This window comes from Cherax quadricarinatus, chromosome 69 (genome assembly GCF_038502225.1).
Source record: "Cherax quadricarinatus isolate ZL_2023a chromosome 69, ASM3850222v1, whole genome shotgun sequence".
Classification (NCBI taxonomy): domain Eukaryota; kingdom Metazoa; phylum Arthropoda; class Malacostraca; order Decapoda; family Parastacidae; genus Cherax; species Cherax quadricarinatus.
The window spans coordinates 23,071,008-23,090,110 of NC_091360.1; the positions used below are offsets into that span (position 1 = coordinate 23,071,008).

The window sequence follows — 19,103 nt, forward strand, 5'->3', positions numbered from 1 at the left end:
TACCTGCAGAATTCCTCTCCTTCTGTATACCTGCAGAATCCCTCTCCATCTGTATACCTGCAGACTCCCTCTCCATCTGTATACCTGCAGACTCCCTTTCCATCTGTATACCTGCAGACTCCCTCTCCATCTGTATACCTGCAGAATCCCTCTTCATCTGTATACCTGCAGACTCCCTCTCCATCTGTATACCTGCAGAATCCCTCTCCATCTGTATACCTGCAGACTCCCTCTCCATCTGTATACCTGCAGAATCCCTCTCCATCTGTATACCTGCAGAATCCCTCTCCATCTGTATACCTGCAGACTCTCTCTCCATCTGTATACCTGCAGACTCCCTCTCCATCTGTATACTTGCAGAATCCCTCTCCATCTGTATACCTGCAGACTCCCTCTCCATCTGTATACCTGCAGAATCCCTGTCCATCTGTATACCTGCAGAATTCCTCTCCTTCTGTATACCTGCAGAATCCCTCTCCATTTGTATACCTGAAGAATCCCTCTTCATCTGTATACCTGCAGAATCCCTCTCCATTTGTATACCTGCAGACTCCCTCTCCATCTGTATACCTGCAGACTCCCTCTCCATCTGTATACCTGCAGACTCCCTCTCCATCTGTATACCTGCAGAATCCCTCTCCATCTGTATACCTGCAGACTCCCTCTCCATCTGTATACCTGCAGACTCCCTCTCCATTTGTATACCTGCAGAATCCCTCTCCATCTGTATACCTGCAGACTCCCTCTCCATCTGTATACATGCAGACTCCCTCTCCATCTGTATACCTGCAGAATCCCTCTCCATCTGTATACCTGCAGACTCCCTCTCCATCTGTATAAATGCAGACTCCCTCTCCATCTGTATACCTGCGGAATCCCTCTCCATCTGTATACCCGCAGAATCCCTCTCCATCTGTATACCTGCAGAATCCCTCTCTATCTGTATACCTGCAGACTCCCTCTCCATCTGTATACCTGCAGAATCCCTCTCTATCTGTATACCTGCAGAATCCCTCTCCATCTGTATACCTGCAGAATCCCTCTCCATCTGTATACCTGCAGAATCCCTTTCCATCTGTATACCTGCAGACTCCCTCTCCATCTGTATACCTGCAGAATCCCTCTCCATCTGTATACCTGCAGAATCCCTCTCCATCTGTATACCTGCAGAATCCCTCTCCATCTGTATACCTGCAGAATCCCTCTCCATCTGTATACCTGCAGAATCCCTCTCCATCTGTATACCTGCAGAATCCCTCTCCATCTGTATACCTGCAGAATTCCTCTCCTTCTGTATACCTGCAGAATCCCTCTCCATCTGTATACCTGCAGAATCCCTCTCCATCTGTATACCTGCAGACTCCCTCTCCATCTGTATACCTGCAGAATCCCTCTCCATATGTATACCTGCAGAATTCCTCTCCATCTGTATACCTGCAGAATCCCTCTCCATCTGTATACCTGCAGACTCTCTCTCCATCTGTATACCTGCAGACTCCCTCTCCATCTGTATACCTGCAGAATCCCTCTCCATCTGTATACCTGCAGACTCCCTCTCCATCTGTATACCTGCAGAATCCCTGTCCATCTGTATACCTGCAGAATTCCTCTCCTTCTGTATACCTGCAGAATCCCTCTCCATTTGTATAGCTGCAGAATCCCTCTTCATCTGTATACCTGCAGAATCCCTCTCCATTTGTATACCTGCAGACTCCCTCTCCATCTGTATACCTGCAGACTCCCTCTCCATCTGTATACCTGCAGACTCCCTCTCCATCTGTATACCTGCAGAATCCCTCTCCATCTGTATACCTGCAGACTCCCTCTCCATCTGTATACCTGCAGACTCCCTCTCCATCTGTATACCTGCAGAATCCCTCTCCATCTGTATACCTGCAGACTCCCTCTCCATCTGTATACCTGCAGACTCCCTCTCCATCTGTATACCTGCAGAATCCCTCTCCATCTGTATACCTGCAGACTCCCTCTCCATCTGTATAACTGCAGACTCCCTCTCCATCTGTATACCTGCAGAATCCCTCTCCATCTGTATACCTGCAGAATCCCTCTCCATCTGTATACCTGCAGAATCCCTCTCCATCTGTATACCTGCAGACTCCCTCTCCATCTGTATACCTGCAGAATCCCTCTCTATCTGTATACCTGCAGAATCCCTCTCCATCTGTATACCTGCAGAATCCCTCTCCATCTCTATACCTGCAGAATCCCTTTCCATCTGTATACCTGCAGACTCCCTCTCCATCTGTATACCTGCAGAATCCTTCTCCATCTGTATACCTGCAGAATCCCTCTCCATCTGTATACCTGCAGACTCCTCTCCATCTGTATACCTGCAGAATCCCTCTCCATCTGCATACCTGCAGAATCCCTCTCCATCTGTATACCTGAAGAATCCTTCTCCATCTGTATACCTGCAGAATCCCTCTCCATCTGTATACCTGCAGACTCCCTCTCCATCTGTATACCTGCAGACTCCCTCTCCTTCTGTATACCTGCAGAATCCCTCTCCATCTGTATACCTGCAGAATCCCTCTCCATCTGTATACCTGCAGACTCCCTCTCCATCTGTATACCTGCAGAATCCCTCTCCATCTGTATACCTGCAGAATCCCTCTCCATCTGTATACCTGCAGAATCCCTCTCCATCTGTATACCTGCAGAATCCCTCTCCATCTGTATACCTGCAGAATCCCTCTCCATCTGTATACCTGCAGAATCCCTCTCCATCTGTATACCTGCAGAATCCCTCTCCATCAGTATAACTGCAGAATCTCTCTCCATCTGTATACCTGCAGAATCCCTCTCCATCAGTATAACTGCAGAATCCCTCTCCATCTGTATACCTGCAGAATCCCTCTCCATCAGTATACCTGCAGAATCCCTCTCCATCAGTATAACTGCAGAATCCCTCTCCATCTGTATACCTGCAGAATCCCTCTCCATCAGTATACCTGCCGAATCCCTCTCCATCAGTATAACTGCAGAATCCCTCTCCATCTGTATACCTGCAGAATCCCTCTCCATCAGTATAACTGCAGAATCCCTCTCCATCTGTATACCTGCAGAATCCCTCTCCATCAGTATACCTGCAGAATCCCTCTCCATCAGTATAACTGCAGAATCCCTCTCCATCTGTATACCTGCAGATTCCCTCTCCATCTGTATACCTGCAGAATGACTCTCCATCTGTATACCTGCAGAATCCCTCTCCATCAGTATACCTGCAGAATCCCTCTCCATCAGTATAACTGCAGAATCCCTCTCCATCTGTATACCTGCAGAATCCCTCTCCATCAGTATAACTGCAGAATCCCTCTCCATCTGTATACCTAGCAGAATCCCTCTCCATCAGTATACCTGCAGAATCCCTCTCCATCAGTATAACTGCAGAATCCCTCTCCATCTGTATACCTGCAGAATCCCTCTCCATCTGTATACCTGCAGAATCACTCTCCATCTGTATACCTGCAGAATCCCTCTCCATCAGTATACCTGCAGAATCCCTCTCCATCAGTATAACTGCAGAATCCCTCTCCATCTGTATACCTGCAGAATCCCTCTCCATCTGTATACCTGCAGAATCCCTCTCCATCAGTATAACTGCAGAATCCCTCTCCATCTGGAAAAATTCGTGCGAAAATTTCCTCCTTTGTAAAATCTGCTAGACAAAAGAAAAGGAACCATTATCAAGGAACCATTATCAAGAAACCATTATCAAGGAACCATTATCAAGGAACCATTGTCAAGGAACCATTATCAAGGAACCATTATCAAGGAACCATTATCAAGGAACCATTATCAACTAACCATTATCTCTGAACCATTAACAAGGAACCATTATCAAGGAACCCATGTCAAGGAACCATTATCAAGGAACCATTATCAAGGAACCATTATCAAGGAACCATTATCAACTAACCATTATCAAGGAACCATTATCAGCTAACCATTATCAAGGAACCATTATCAACTAACCATTATCAAGGAACCATTATCAACTAACCATTATCAAGGAACCTTTATCAACTAACCATTATAAAGGAACCATTATCAACTAACCATTATCAAGGAACCATTATCAACTAACCATTATCAAGGAACCATTATCAAGGAACCATTTTGAAGGAACCCTTATCAAGGAACCATTATCAAGGAACCATTATCAAGGAACCATTATCAAGGAACCATTATCAAGGAACCATTATCAACTAACCATTATCAAGGAACCATTAACAAGGAACCATTATCAAGGAACCCATGTCAAGGAACCATTATCAAGGAACCATTATCAAGGAACCATTATCAACTAACCATTATCAAGGAACCATTATCAGCTAACCATTATCAAGGAACCATTATCAACTAACCATTATCAAGGAACCATTATCAACTAACCATTATCAAGGAACCATTATCAACTAACCATTATAAAGGAACCATTATCAACTAACCATTATCAAGGAACCATTATCAACTAACCATTATCAAGGAACCATTATCAAGGAACCATTTTGAAGGAACAATTATCAAGGAACCATTATCAAGGAACCATTATCAAGGAACCATTATCAAGGAACCATTATCAACTAACCACTATCAAGGAACCATTATCAAGGAACCATTATCAAGGAACCCATGTCAAGGAACCATTATCAAGGAACCATTATCAAGGAACCATTATCAAGGAACCATTATCAACTAACCATTACCAAGGAACCATTATCAGCTAACCATTATCAAGGAACCATTATCAACTAACCATTATCAAGGAACCATTATCAACTAACCATTATCAAGGAACCATTATCAAGGAACCATTATCAAGGAACCATTATCAAGGAACCATTATCAAGGAACCATTATCAAGGAACTATTATCAAGGAACCATTTTTAAGGAACCATTATCAGCTAACCATTATCAAGAAACCTTTATCAACTAACCATTATCAAGGAACCATTACCAACTAACCATTATCAAGGAACCATTATCAACTAACCATTATCAAGGAACCATTATCAACTAACCATTATAAAGGAACCATTATCAACTAACCATTATCAAGGAACCATTATCAACTAACCATTATCAAGGAACCATTATCAAGGAACCATTATGAAGGAACCATTATCAAGGAACCATTATGAAGGAACCATTATCAACTAACCATTATCAAGGAACCATTATCAACTAACCGTTATCAAGAAATCATTATCAACTAACCATTATCAAGGAACCATTATCAAGGATCCATTATCAAGGAACCATTATCAAGGAACCATTATCAAGGAACCATTATCAAGGAACCATTATCAACTAACCATTATCAACGAACCATTATCAAGGAACCATTATCAACTAACCATTATCAACTAACCATTATCAAAGAACCATTATCAAGGATCCATTATCAAGGAACTATTATCAAGGAACCATTATCATGGAACCATTATCAAGGAACCATTATCAAGGAACCATTATCAACTAACCATTATCAAGGAATCATTATCAAGGAACCTTTATCAAGGAACCATTATCAAGGAACCATTATCAAGGAACCACTATCAAGGAACCATTATCAACTAATTATTATCAAGGAACCATTATCAAGGAACCATTATCAAGGAACCATTATCAAGGAACCATTTTCAACTACCCATTATCAAGGAACCATTATCAAGGAACCATTATCAACTAACCATTATCAACTAACCATTATCAAAGAACCATTATCAAGCAACCATTATCAAGGAACCATTATCAACTAACTATTATCAAGGAACCATTAACAAGGTACCATTATAAAGGAACCATTATCAAGGAACCATTATCAACTAACCATTATCAACGAATCATTATCAAGGAACCATTATCACCTAACCATTATCAACTAACCATTATCAACTAACCATTATCAAGGAACCATTATCAAGGAACCATTATCAAGGAAGCTTTATCAAGGAACCATTATCAACTAAGCATTATCAATTAACCATTATCAAGGAACCATTATCAACTAACCATTATCAACTAACCATTATCAACTAACCATTATCAAGGAACCATTATCAAGGAACCATTAACAAGGAACCATTATCAACTAACCATTATCAAGGAACCATTATTAAGGAACCATTATCAAGGAACCATTATCAAGGAACCATTAACAAGGAACCATTATCAACTAACCAATATCAAGGAACCATTATCAAGGAACCATTATCAACTAACCATTATCAACTAACCGTTATCAACTAACCATTATCAAGGAACCATTATCAAGGAACCATTATCAAGAAACCATTATCGACTAACCATTATCAAGGAACCATTATCAAGGAACCATTATCATGTAACCATTATCAAGGAACCATTATCATGGAACCATTATCAAGGAACCATTATCAAACTAACCATTGTCAAGGAACCATTATCAAGGAATCATTATCAAGGAACCATTATCAAGGAACCATTATCAAGGAACCATTATCAAGGAATTATTATCAAGGAACCGTTACCATTCTTTTTCTAATGTGGATTCCACTGATAGTGGTGTAATGGTTGCGACACTTGTGGTGAAAATTAGACCATCGTGATGCATGTCAGGTGACCCTCTGTGAGACAAGTGACCATCTGGCAGTACCAAGACCGGCTGGCCATCTGTGAGACAAGTGACCATCTGGCAGTACCAAGACCGGCTGGCCCTCTGTGAGACAAGTGACTATCTGGCAGTACCAAGACCGGCTGGCTCTCTGTGAGACAAGTGACCATCTGGCAGTACCAAGACCGGCTGGCCCTCTGTGAGACAAGTGACTATCTGGCAGTACCAAGACCGGCTGGCTCTCTGTGAGACAAGTGACCATCTGGCAGTACCAAGACCGGCTGGCCCTCTGTGAGACAACAAGTGACCATCTGGCAGTACCAAGACCGGCTGGCTCTCTGTGAGACAACAAGTGACCATCTGGCAGTACCAAGACTGGCTGGCTCTCTGTGAGACAACAAGTGACCATCTGGCAGTACCAAGACCGGCTCGCCCTCTGTGAGACAAGTGACCATCTGGCAGTACCAAGACCGGCTGGCTCTCTGTGAGACAACAAGTGACCATCTGGCAGTACCAAGACCGGCTGGCTCTCTGTGAGACAACAAGTGACCATCTGGCAGTACCAAGAGCGGCTGGCTCTCTGTGAGACAACAAGTGGCCATCTGGCAGTACCAAGACCGGCTGGCCCTCTGTGAGACAACAAGTGACCATTTGGCAGTACCAAGACCGGCTGGCTCTCTGTGAGACAACAAGTGACCATCTGGCAGACCCAAGACAGGCTGGCCTCTGTGAGACAACAAGTGACCATCTGGCAGTACCAAGACTGGCTTATCCTCTGTGAGACAACAAGTGACTATCTGGCAGTACAAAGACCAGCTGGCCATCTGTGAGACAACAAGTGACCATCTGGCAGTACCAAGACCGGCTGGTCCTCTGTGAGACAACAAGTGACCATCTGGCAGTACCAAGACCGGCTGGCCATCTGTGAGACAACAAGTGACCATCTGGCAGTACCAAGACCGGCTGGCCCTCTGTGAGACAACAAGTGACCATCTGGCAGTACCAAGACAGGCTGGCTCTCTGTGAGACAACAAGTGACCATCTGGCAGTACCAAGACCGGCTGGTCCTCTGTGAGAGAACAAGTGACCATCTGGCAGTACCAAGACCGGCTGGCTCTCTGTGAGACAACAAGTGACCATCTGGCAGTACCATGACCGGCTGGCCCTCTGTGAGACAACAAGTGACCATCTGGCAGTACCAAGACCGGCTGGCCATCTGTGAGACAACAAGTGACCATCTGGCAGTACCAAGACCGGCTGGCCCTCTGTGAGACAACAAGTGACCATCTGGCAGTACCAAGACCGGCTGGTCCTCTGTGAGACAACAAGTGACCATCTGGCAGTACCAAGACCGGCTGGCTCTCTGTGAGACAACAAGTGACCATCTGGCAGTACCAAGACTGGCTGGCTCTCTGCGAGACAACAAGTGACCATCTGGCAGTACCAAGACCGGCTGGCCCTCTGTGAGACAACAGGTGACCATCTGGCAGTACCAAGACCGGCTGGTCCTCTGTGAGACAACAAGTGACCATCTGGCAGTACCAAGACCGGCTGGCCCTCTGTGAGACAACAAGTGACCATCTGGCAGTACCAAGACCGGCTGGCCCTCTGAGGCAACAAGTGACCATCTGGCAGTACCAAGACCGGCTGGCTCTCTGTGAGACAACAAGTGACCATCTGGCAGTACCAAGACCGGCTGGCCCTCTGTGAGACAACAAGTGACCATCTGGCAGTACCAAGACCGGCTGGCCCTCTGAGGCACCAAGTGACCATCTGGCAGTACCAAGACCGGCTGGCTCTCTGTGAGACAACAAGTGACCATCTGGCAGTACCAGGACCGGCTGGCCCACCTGTGAGACAAGAAGTGGTCATCTGGCAGTACCAGGACCGGCTGGCCCTCTGAGGCAACAAGTGACCATCTGGCAGTACCAAGACCGGCTGGCTCTCTGTGAGACAACAAGTGACCATCTGGCAGTACCAAGACCGGCTGGCCCTCTGAGGCAACAAGTGACCATCTGGCAGTACCAAGACCGGCTGGCTCTCTGTGAGACAACAAGTGACCATCTGGCAGTACCAAGACCGGCTGGCCCTCTGAGGCAACAAGTGACCATCTGGCAGTACCAAGACCGGCTGGCTCTCTGTGAGACAACAAGTGACCATCTGGCAGTACCAGGACCGGCTGGCCCACCTGTGAGACAAGAAGTGGTCATCTGGCAGTACCAGGACCGGCCGGGTTGCCTTCGAATGGGAATGTCTACTGAAGAAGTGTTGCGGCAGCCAGTGACTTTATCTGCGACACCACAATTCACTGATCATCCTGAGGCCGGAAGGGAAGAATGGCTTGAATCAATCTTCCAAGACACAGTGACATACAAACGATGACGCTGACACAGTATACACACCGATCAATTACAACTTGAATCGCATACAACCTGGAAACCTCTCATACTATCGGAAAATTTCTAAATTCGACAAAGAACAAGATTTTTCCATTGTAAATTTAGAATATCAATGTCTTCCTAAATGACCACAAGAACTCATGACCCCTATTACCCAAGACATCATCTTCCACCCTGTAAAAAGTGGAATATACATCGTCTGAGTGAAGGATACAGACCAAGTTGATAAACTATTGTTCCCCCTGACCTGACTCTCCACTGTATATTGTTCCCCCTGACCTGACTCTCCTCTGTATATTGTTCCCCCTGACCTGACTCTCCACTGTATATTGTTCCTCCTGACCTGACTCTCCACTGTATATTGTTCCTCCTAACCTGACTCTCCACTGTATATTGTTCCTCCTAACCTGACTCTCCACTGTATATTGTTCCTCCTGACCTGACTCTCCACTGTATATTGTTCCTCCTAACCTGACTCTCCACTGAAATTCTACTTTCAATTTATTCTGAGAAACTGCTGTTATTCCTCACACAGTTATATAACCAGACTTCATGGACTGTATCTTGGATATACAGAAACAGTTATATCATCTCCCTGCCACCAGAGTAGTAGATTGTAATAATAATATAATAATAATAATAATAATAATAATAATAATAATAATAATAATAATAATAATAATAATAATATATTAATAATAATATCCCTATTTACTTCCAGTACATGTACAAGGTATACAGACCATAGCTGACATCAATGACATACTACTATATAGAAAGCCGCTTGTTATGCTGAGCATTTCCCGCAAATTAGGCCAGTTTTGTCCCAGGATGCGACCCACACCAGTCCACTAACACCCAGGATGCCACCCACACCAGTCCACTAACACCCAGGTACCTATTTTATTGATGGGTGAACAGGGACAGCAGGTGTCTTATGAAAAGACGTCCCTAATGTTTTCCAGCCATACTGGAGGAGATTCGATCTCCGGACCTGCGTGTGTGAGCTGAGTGCGCCAGCGATCGCTGAAGAAGACAATACTTGACTAATATTAATAAAGCGACGCTCAGTAACCACAAACTTCATCACTGGGCATGTACAGCAGACTGACGCTTGCTGGTAACACACCTCGAACCAACACTACAACAATGACACAAATATTGGCGCTACGACAGTGTCTTCCATTGCAGACACTGCACGGCTCCAGGCGGACATTGCAGACACTGCAAGGCTCCAGGCGGACATTGCAGACACTGCAAGGCTCCAGGTGGACATCAACCAAATCTTTCAATGAGCTGCTGAAAACAATATGAAGTTCAATGATGAGAAATTTCATTTACTCCGATATGGTAAACACGAGGGAATTATAACTTCATCAGAGTACAAAATAAATTCCATCCACACAGTAGATCATGTGACCATGTCGGAGGATCTCACCTTCGAAGACCACAACATTGTATCAATCGCATCTGCTAGGAAAATGACAGGATGGATAATGAGAACCTTCAAAACTAGGGAGGCCAAGCCCATGATGACACTTTTCAGGTCACTTGTTCTATCTAGGCTGGAATATTGCTGCACACTAACAGCACCTTTCAAGGCAGGTAAAATTGCTGACCTAGAAAATGTACAGAGAACCTTCACGGCGCGCATAACGGAGATAAAACACCTCAATTACTGGGAGCGCTTGAGGTTCCTGAACCTGTACTTCCTGGAACGCAGGCGGGAGAGATACATGATTATATACACCTGGAAAATCCTAGAGGGACTAGTACCGAACTTGCACACGAAAATCACTCACTACGAAAGCAAAAGACTTGGCAGACGATGCAACATCCCCCTAATGAAAAGCAGGGGTGTCACTAGCACGTTAAGAGACCATACAATAAGTGTCAGGGGCCCGAGACTGTTCAACTGCCTCCCAGCATACATAAAGGGGATTACCAATAGACCCCTGGCAGTCTTCAAGCTGGCACTGGACAAGCACCTAAAGTCAGTACCTGACCAGCCGGGCTGTGGCTCGTACGTTGGGTTGCGTGCAGCTAACAGTAACGGCCTAGTTGATTAGGCTCTGATCCACCATGAGGCCTGGTCACAGACCGGGCCGCGGGGGCGTTGACCCCCGGAACTCTCTCCAGGTAAACTCCAGGTAAACAACCAACTAGCAAAATATTGCAGGTAAAAGGAAGAATGTTCAGTGTGTGGATAAACGGAGCATTATAACACAGACTGTGATTACCATCATGTCTGCTGTAACTGGTTATTCAGTGTCTGAGACAGTTTTTGGTACAACCAGCCATTATCCAACTTCTAGCACAGGGAAGAATATCTCGCATCTCCTACCCCAGAGTCGCTATCCATCCAGAAACCCCGTAGTGCCTCCCTGTACTTTCATTCTTCTATCCATCCAACGAAAGCAAAAGACCGCAGACTGCGCAATATACCCCCAGTGAAAAGTTGGGGCGTCATTAGTACACTAAGAGAAAGCACAATAAGTGTCAGGAGCCCAAGGCTATTCAATAGCCTCCCACCATCCATAAGGGAAATCACCAATAGACCCCTGGTTGTCTTCAAGATGGAGCTGGACAGATACAGTCGGTGACGGATCAGCCAGGCTGTGGTTCGTATGCTGGACTACGTGAGGCCAGCAATGACAGCCTGGTTGATGAGGCCCTGATCCACCGGGATGCCTGGTCAAGGACTGAGCCGCGGAAGCGTTGATCCCTGGACCACCCTCCAGGTAGGGATGACCAAGAAACTGATCTCGTGCCCTTTGAATTATGTACATTGATGAGCATAACATCAGCCAGTGAGGAGGGATATTCTGACTCACGAAATAGTAATAAAGATTGAAAACAAATCACGACGTCGGCTTTGAAGGGACCTGAGCTAGAGTACTGCACAGCCACGCTGGTTTGGTGTTTGTGAAAATCTATATGTGGTCACAGTGGTGGCCCATGCTAACCTTCCTATGATGTTTAGAAATATACGTAGTTAGATTTATCTTACTGTAGCCAGCTGGTCCAGTGGTTAACACACTGGCCTGGAGTTATAGGACTCCTACCATTGGTTCGAACCCCACTCATTCTCTGATGTGTGAAATGTGATTAATGGTTTAGAAAACCCACAAGTTGAAGAATGAGACTTGTCCAACACTTGAGAATCTACTGAGGAAAAATTTCGCTTCATAGGAGCTTCATCAGTCCAATACAAAGAAGTTGGAAAAGAGGAGTTTGAGGTAATTAGTCCTTATGAAAAACAAAATAAATTATAATAAGAAACCATTTATTAAATAAGTAAATCTCTCAAAATATACATCAATTAAATTTGAACTCGTCCTAACTGAAGCAAATGATGGAAAATTTAAATACATCGAATGAAGCAAGTCTAATATGTGCAAATATCGGACTAATGTTCTTGTGATTGTTTCTGTGGTCGGCAGGACTGACGACTCTGTGAGTGGAACCACAAGACAGTTATTGCATTGTGTTCACAGATGATCGTAACTATTGTGAAGTCCAGCTGCTGAATGTACTAACGTCAGTGAAGATACACAGCAGCGTAATTAATGGAGTTTAGCTGCCGCCAGTGGTAGACAACTGGTGATCGCCAACAGATTTATAGGGAAAATGCAGAGTTCCCTACGTAAAGGCGGTTGTAGAAATAATAGGTCAGTCCTGGTGGTGTGAGAACAGCACAGTTCTTAAGATGAGGACTCGTGAGATCGTTGACCCGCACCAAGGTAACAGAACAGCAGATGTCTGTGAATGATGATATAGAAGTGTAAACCCAAACCAAAGACGAACAGCAGAGTTTCTGGTGTATGATTAGATCGTGCAGCTTTACTCTTCTTGCTTCTGTCGGGTGACCTAAACTGTACAGCAAAACTGAGAATAAAGGAGTTACAAACTGGACAAGAAGTCATTCACATGATAGGCTGAAGGCCTTTAAAATAAATGTTGATGACTATACATTATGTTAATATCGTAAGTATAATCAGGTCCAGATAAAAAAAATTAAAATTCCAACAGGAGTAGAACTCTTGCCTACATTAAATTAAGCAAAACCCCAAACATGAAGTAACTAAGAGTGGAGCTCCATACATACACACTTGATGAGAGCAGAAAGCCAAGTGACGTACCTCCGTCAGTGAGAGTCCCTTGTTGATCCACACCCGGTGCAGAAAGGGGGGTGAGTGAAGGTAACTGCTCACATACCCCTATCACAACAGTCATACTACCAGTCATACTACCAGTCATACTACCAGTCATCTACCAGTCATCTACCAGTCATCTACCAGTCATACTGCCTCCACCATTCATTTAGTTTTCTACTCTTATTTAATGAACTTTTCCCTCACACTGAGGGACTGATTACCTCAAACTCCTCCTCTCTTTCCACCTTTCTTTCTACTGGACCGATGAAGCCATCGTGTGCCAAAATGTTTTCTCAGTAAAGACTCCCAAATGTTGCAAAAGTGTCTCATTCTTATACGTAAAATAATTTACTTACCAGTGTGTTTTATGAAGTAACTATTATGGTAAGAAATAACCTTTCACACACTCTCTCTCCACAGATTCTCTCATATTACGTCAGAAACCAAGTTATTACACTCCCAGGAACATCAAGTATAAGCACAAAGGACTTAACAATACTGACATTCAGCTACCAATAAACTTCTACCAGAGTTACACTGATGCTGAAGGTCTGGTAACGGTGCTGTTACATTCCTTTACGAAGCTTCACTCTGCTACCAACTCTGTCCCATGGTAAGATCTGTCCACCTCTTGGTGTTTTTATCATCGTCCTTGCAGACTGGTCTCAGACCAGATCATATAGTTCAAGACATGGCCAGTCTTTCTGCTAGTGTTCGCTGCACACAATCAACGTAGGCGCCACACCCTCACTTATTACCATCATCTTCAGATGAACCTGCAAATTACAAAAATAGTCTTGAGTTTTCACAGTGAGAAATGTCGTTAATATATAGGCAAACATCTAATTAAATACTTAATAAATAAATAATTATATCATGGTTATATCAGCCATATCATACTTTAGGTTGTGTTCAATGGTATTTTACTTACTAAAGTTGATACCTAATATAAGAAGCACACAATTAACCGATCAAACTCCGTTTAAGACACGATCACTTCCATTTATGGTGTATGTCTTGTTATAACTGACACCTTCATAGAGAAATTCACTTGTTTGTTGAATGTCTGTGATTAATAACAGATGAGGTTTAGCTGCTGTCTAACCCCACTTCAAGACTGAAGCAACATACTCAGTTGTACGGGTAGGATCCTCCAGCCATACTAAAGCCGACTGCTAAGTAAAGGATTCCTTGCCTCCTATTTCTATCCTTCTTATTCATCCAGCTCATTCCACATATCACCCTGACTGAAGAAGTATTTTCACCGTCCAATGGCTCGTAACTGCTTAGGTTATCCATTGCTGCCCCTCTGTTAATTCCACTGAATATTTTGTTCACTGTAGCGGTGTCTCCACTGAACCTTCTTTCTTATTAACTTTGGAGACTCCAATAAACTATCTACGTAGTCTTAGTGCAGATATATGCAGCTTCAAATTTCAGGGCACTTTAATGGATCTGAGAATATCTGACAGGGAGGCAACAACGAGTCATGGTACGGGATGAGGTATCACAGTGGGCACCTGTGACGAGCGGGGTCCCACAGGGGTCGGTTCTAGGACCAGTGCTATTTCTGGTATATGTGAATGACATGATGGAAGGGTTAGACTCAGAAGTGTCCCTGTTCGCAGATGATATGAAGTTAATGAGGAGAATTAAATCAGGTGAGGACCAGGCAGGACTACAAAGAGACCTGGACAGGCTGGACACCTGGTCCAGCAACTGGCTTCTCGAATTCAACCCCACCAAATGCAAAGTCATGAAGATTGGGGAAGGGCAAGGAAGACCGCAGACAGAGTATAGGCTAGGTGGCCAGAGACTGCAAAATCTCACTCAATGAGAAAGATCTTGGGGTGAGTATAACACCGAGCACATCTCCGGAAGCACACACCAACCAGATAACTTCTGCAGCATATGGGCGCCTGGCAAACCTGAGAATAACAATCCGATACCTTAGTAAGGAATCGTTAAGATACTGTACACCGTGTACGTCAGCCCCATACTGGAGTATGCAGCACCAGTTTGAAACCCACACCGGGTCAAGCACGCCAAGAAATTAGATAATGTGAAAAGGTCTGCAACAAGCTTAGTTCCAGAGCTAAGGGGAATGTCCTACGAACAGAGGTTAAAGGAAATCGGTCTGACGACACTGGAGGACAGGAGGGTTAGAGGAGACATGATAACTACATACAAAATACTGCGTGGAATAGACAAGGTGGACAGAGATAGGATGTTCCAGAGATGGGACACATCAACAAGGAATCGCAATTGTAAGTTGAAGACTCAGATGAATGACAGGGATATTAGGAAGTATTTCTTCAGTGACAGAGTTGTCAGGCAGTGGAATAGTCTGGGAAGTGATGTACTGAAGGCAGGATCCATACAAAGCTTCAAGAAGTGGTATGATAAAGCTCATGGAGCAGGAAGAGTGGCTTAGTAGAGACCAGTTAAGAGGCGGGGCCAGGAGCTATGAATCGACCCCTGCAACCACAACTAGGTGAGTACACACACACAGATATTGAGATGACATATGAAAGGCCCCTCGGAGCTAGTGATCACGTGGTCGTGAGCTTCGAATACATAGTAGAGTCATTAGTGGAGAGTGAACCAGGAAGTGCAGGGCGAATGAAGCCAAACAACAAGACAGAGAACTTCCCGGGCATGAGGAACTTCCTGCACCAGGTTCACTGGGGAACTGAACTGGCTGGAAAATAAGTAAATGATATGATGGAATATGTGAGAACAATATGCAAGGAGAATTTACAGAAGTAGAGAATTTGGGAGAGAAGACAGTCTGCCTGGCACGTGAGAAGGCAGAGTTGATGATATCTGATGGGTAGCTAAGACAAGGCAGAGTTGATGATATCTGATGGGTAGCTAAGACAAGGCAGAGTTGATGATATCTGATGGGTAGCTAAGACAAGGCAGAGCTGATGATATCTGATGGGTAGCTAAGACAAGACAGAGCTGATGATATCTGATGGGTAGCTAAGACAAGGCAGAGTTGATGATATCTGATGGGTAGCTAAGACAAGGCAGAGTTGATGATATCTGATGGGTAGCTAAGACAAGGCAGAGTTGATGATATCTGATGGGTAGCTAAGACAAGGCAGAGTTGATGATATCTGATGGGTAGCTAAGACAAGGCAGAGTTGATGATATCTGATGGGTAGCTAAGACAAGGCAGAGCTGATGATATCTGATGGGTAGCTAAGACAAGGCAGAGTTGATGATATCTGTTGGGTAGCTAAGACAAGGCAGAGTTGATGATATCTGATGGGTAGCTAACACAAGGCAGAGTTGATGATATCTGATGGGTAGCTAAGACAAGGCAGAGTTGATGATATCTGATGGGTAGCTAAGACAAGGCAGAGTTGATGATATCTGATGGGTAGCTAATACAAGGCAGAGTTGATGATATCTGATGGGTAGCTAAGACAAGGCAGAGTTGATGATATCTGATGGGTAGCTAAGACAAGGCAGAGTTGATGATATCTGATGGGTAGCTAAGACAAGGCAGAGTTGATGATATCTGATGGGTAGCTAAGACCAGGGAATGAACTACAAAGAGGAAACATTCCAAAGACAAGGCACTGAGGACTGTACAGGAGTGTACAGACAGAGGGAGAGAGAGAGAGAGAGAGAGAGACAGAGAGAGAGAGAGACAGCCAGACAGACAGACAGACAGACAGACAGACAGACAGACAGACAGACAGACAGACAGACAGACAGACAGACAGACAGACAGACAGACAGACATAGAAATAAGAACACTTTTCTTGCCAGAAGGATCATGGTAAGAAAAGTAGTGAGTGTACATGTTATTACTATTAATTCTACTACTACTGCCTCGCTTCACTTCCCTTTCTGTCCAGCACTACTTTCCCTACTTACTACTTCCCCTACTTACTACTACCACACATTCTTCCCCACAGTGTAACAAGCCAGTAACACAGTCTTCACCAAAGTGTAACAAGCCAGTAACACAGTCTTCCCCACAGTGTAACAAGCCAGTAACACAGTCTTCCCCACAGTGTAACAAGCCAGTGACACAGTCTTCCCCACAGTGTAACAAAACACAGTCTTCCCCACAGTGTAACAAAACACAGTCTTCCCACAGTGTAACAAGCCAGTAACACAGTCTTCCCCACAGAGTAACAAGCCAGTAACACAGTCTTCCCCGCAGTGTAACAAACCAGTAACACAGTCTTCCCCACAGTGTAACAAGCCAGTAACACAGTCTTCCCCACAGTGTAACAAGCCAGTAACACAGTCTTCACCACAGTGTAACAAGCCAGAAACACAGTCTTCCCCACAGTGTAACAAGCCAGTAACACAGTCTTCCCCACAGTGTAACAAGCCAGTAACACAGTCTTCCCCACAGTGTAACAAGCCAGTAACACAGTCTTCCCCACAGTGTAACAAGCCAGTAACACAGTCTTCACCACAGTGTAACAAGACAGTAACACAGTCTTCCCCGCAGTGTAACAAGCCAGTAACACAGTCTTCCCCACAGTGTAACAAGCCAGTAACACAGTCTTCCCCACAGTGTAACAAGCCAGTAACACAGTCTTCACCACAGTGTAACAGCCCAGTAACACAGTCTTCCCCACAGTGTAACAAGCCAGTAACACAGTCTTCACCACAGTGTAACAGCCCAGTAACACAGTCTTCCCCACAGTGTAACAAGCCAGTAACACAGTTTTCCCCACAGTGTAACAAGCCAGTAACACAGTCTTCCCCACAGTGTAAGAAGCCAGTAACACAGTCTTCCCCACAGTGTAACAAGCCAGTAACACAGTCTTCACCACAGTGTAACAAGCCAGTAACACAGTCTTCCCCACAGTGTAACAAGCCAGTAACACAGTCTTCACAACAGTGTAACAAGCCAGTAACACAGTCTTCACCACAGTGTAACAAGCCAGTAACACAGTCTTCCCCACAGTGTAACAAGCCAGTAACACAGTCTTCACAACAGTGCAACAAGCCAGTAACACAGTCTTCCCCACAGAGTAACAAGCCAGTAACACAGTCTTCCCCACAGTGTAACAAGCCAGTAACACAGTCTTCCCCACAGTGTAACAAGCCAGTAACACAGTCTTCCCCACAGTGTAACAAGCCAGTAACACAGTCTTCCCCACAGTGTAACAAGCCGGTAACACAGTCTTCCCCACAGTGTAACAAGCCAGTAACACAGTCTTCACAACAGTGTAACAAGCCAGTAACACAGTCTTCCCCACAGTATAACAAGCCAGTAACACAGTCTTCCCCACAGTGTAACAAACCAGTAACACAGTCTTCACCACAGTGTAACAAGCCAGTAACACAGTCTTCACAACAGTGTAACAAGCCAGTAACAGTCTTCCCCACAGTGTAACAAGCCAGTAACACAGTCTTCCCCACAGTGTTACAAGCCAGTAACACAGTCTTCACCACAGTGTAACAAGCCAGAAACAGTCTTCACCACAGTGTAACAAGCCAGTAACACAGTCTTCACCACAGTGTAACAAGCCAGTAACACAGTCTTCACCACAGTGTAACAAGCCAGTAACACAGTCTTCCCCACAGTGTAACAAGCCAGTAACACAGTCTTCCCCACAGTGTAACAAGCCAGTTACACAGTCTTCACCACAGTGTAACAAGCCAGTAACACAGTCTTCCCCAAAGTGTAACTAGCCAGTAACACAGTCTTCTTCACAGTGTAACAAGCCAGTAACACAGTCTTCACCACAGTGTAACAAGCCAGTAACACAGTCTTCCCCACAGTGTAACAAGCCAGTAACACAGTCTTCACCACAGTGTAACAAGCCAGTATCACTGTCTTCACCACAGTGTAACAAGCCAGTAACACAGTCTTCACCACAGTGTAACAAGCCAGTAACACAGTCTTCCCCACAGTGTAACAAGCCAGTAACACAGTCTTCCCCACA

General features: G+C 44.7%; 1 protein-coding gene across 1 annotated transcript in view; it reads left to right on the plus strand.

Annotated features, from left to right (window-relative positions):
• Positions 1-19,103, plus strand: part of LOC128701885 (putative adhesion G protein-coupled receptor E4P) — a 245,023-nt gene that overhangs the window by 67,477 nt on the left and 158,443 nt on the right. Inside the window, exon 5 of the mRNA XM_070099874.1 lies at positions 13,597-13,789. Coding sequence (XP_069955975.1) covers positions 13,597-13,789 — 193 coding nt within the window. The remainder of the gene's footprint in view (positions 1-13,596; positions 13,790-19,103) is intronic.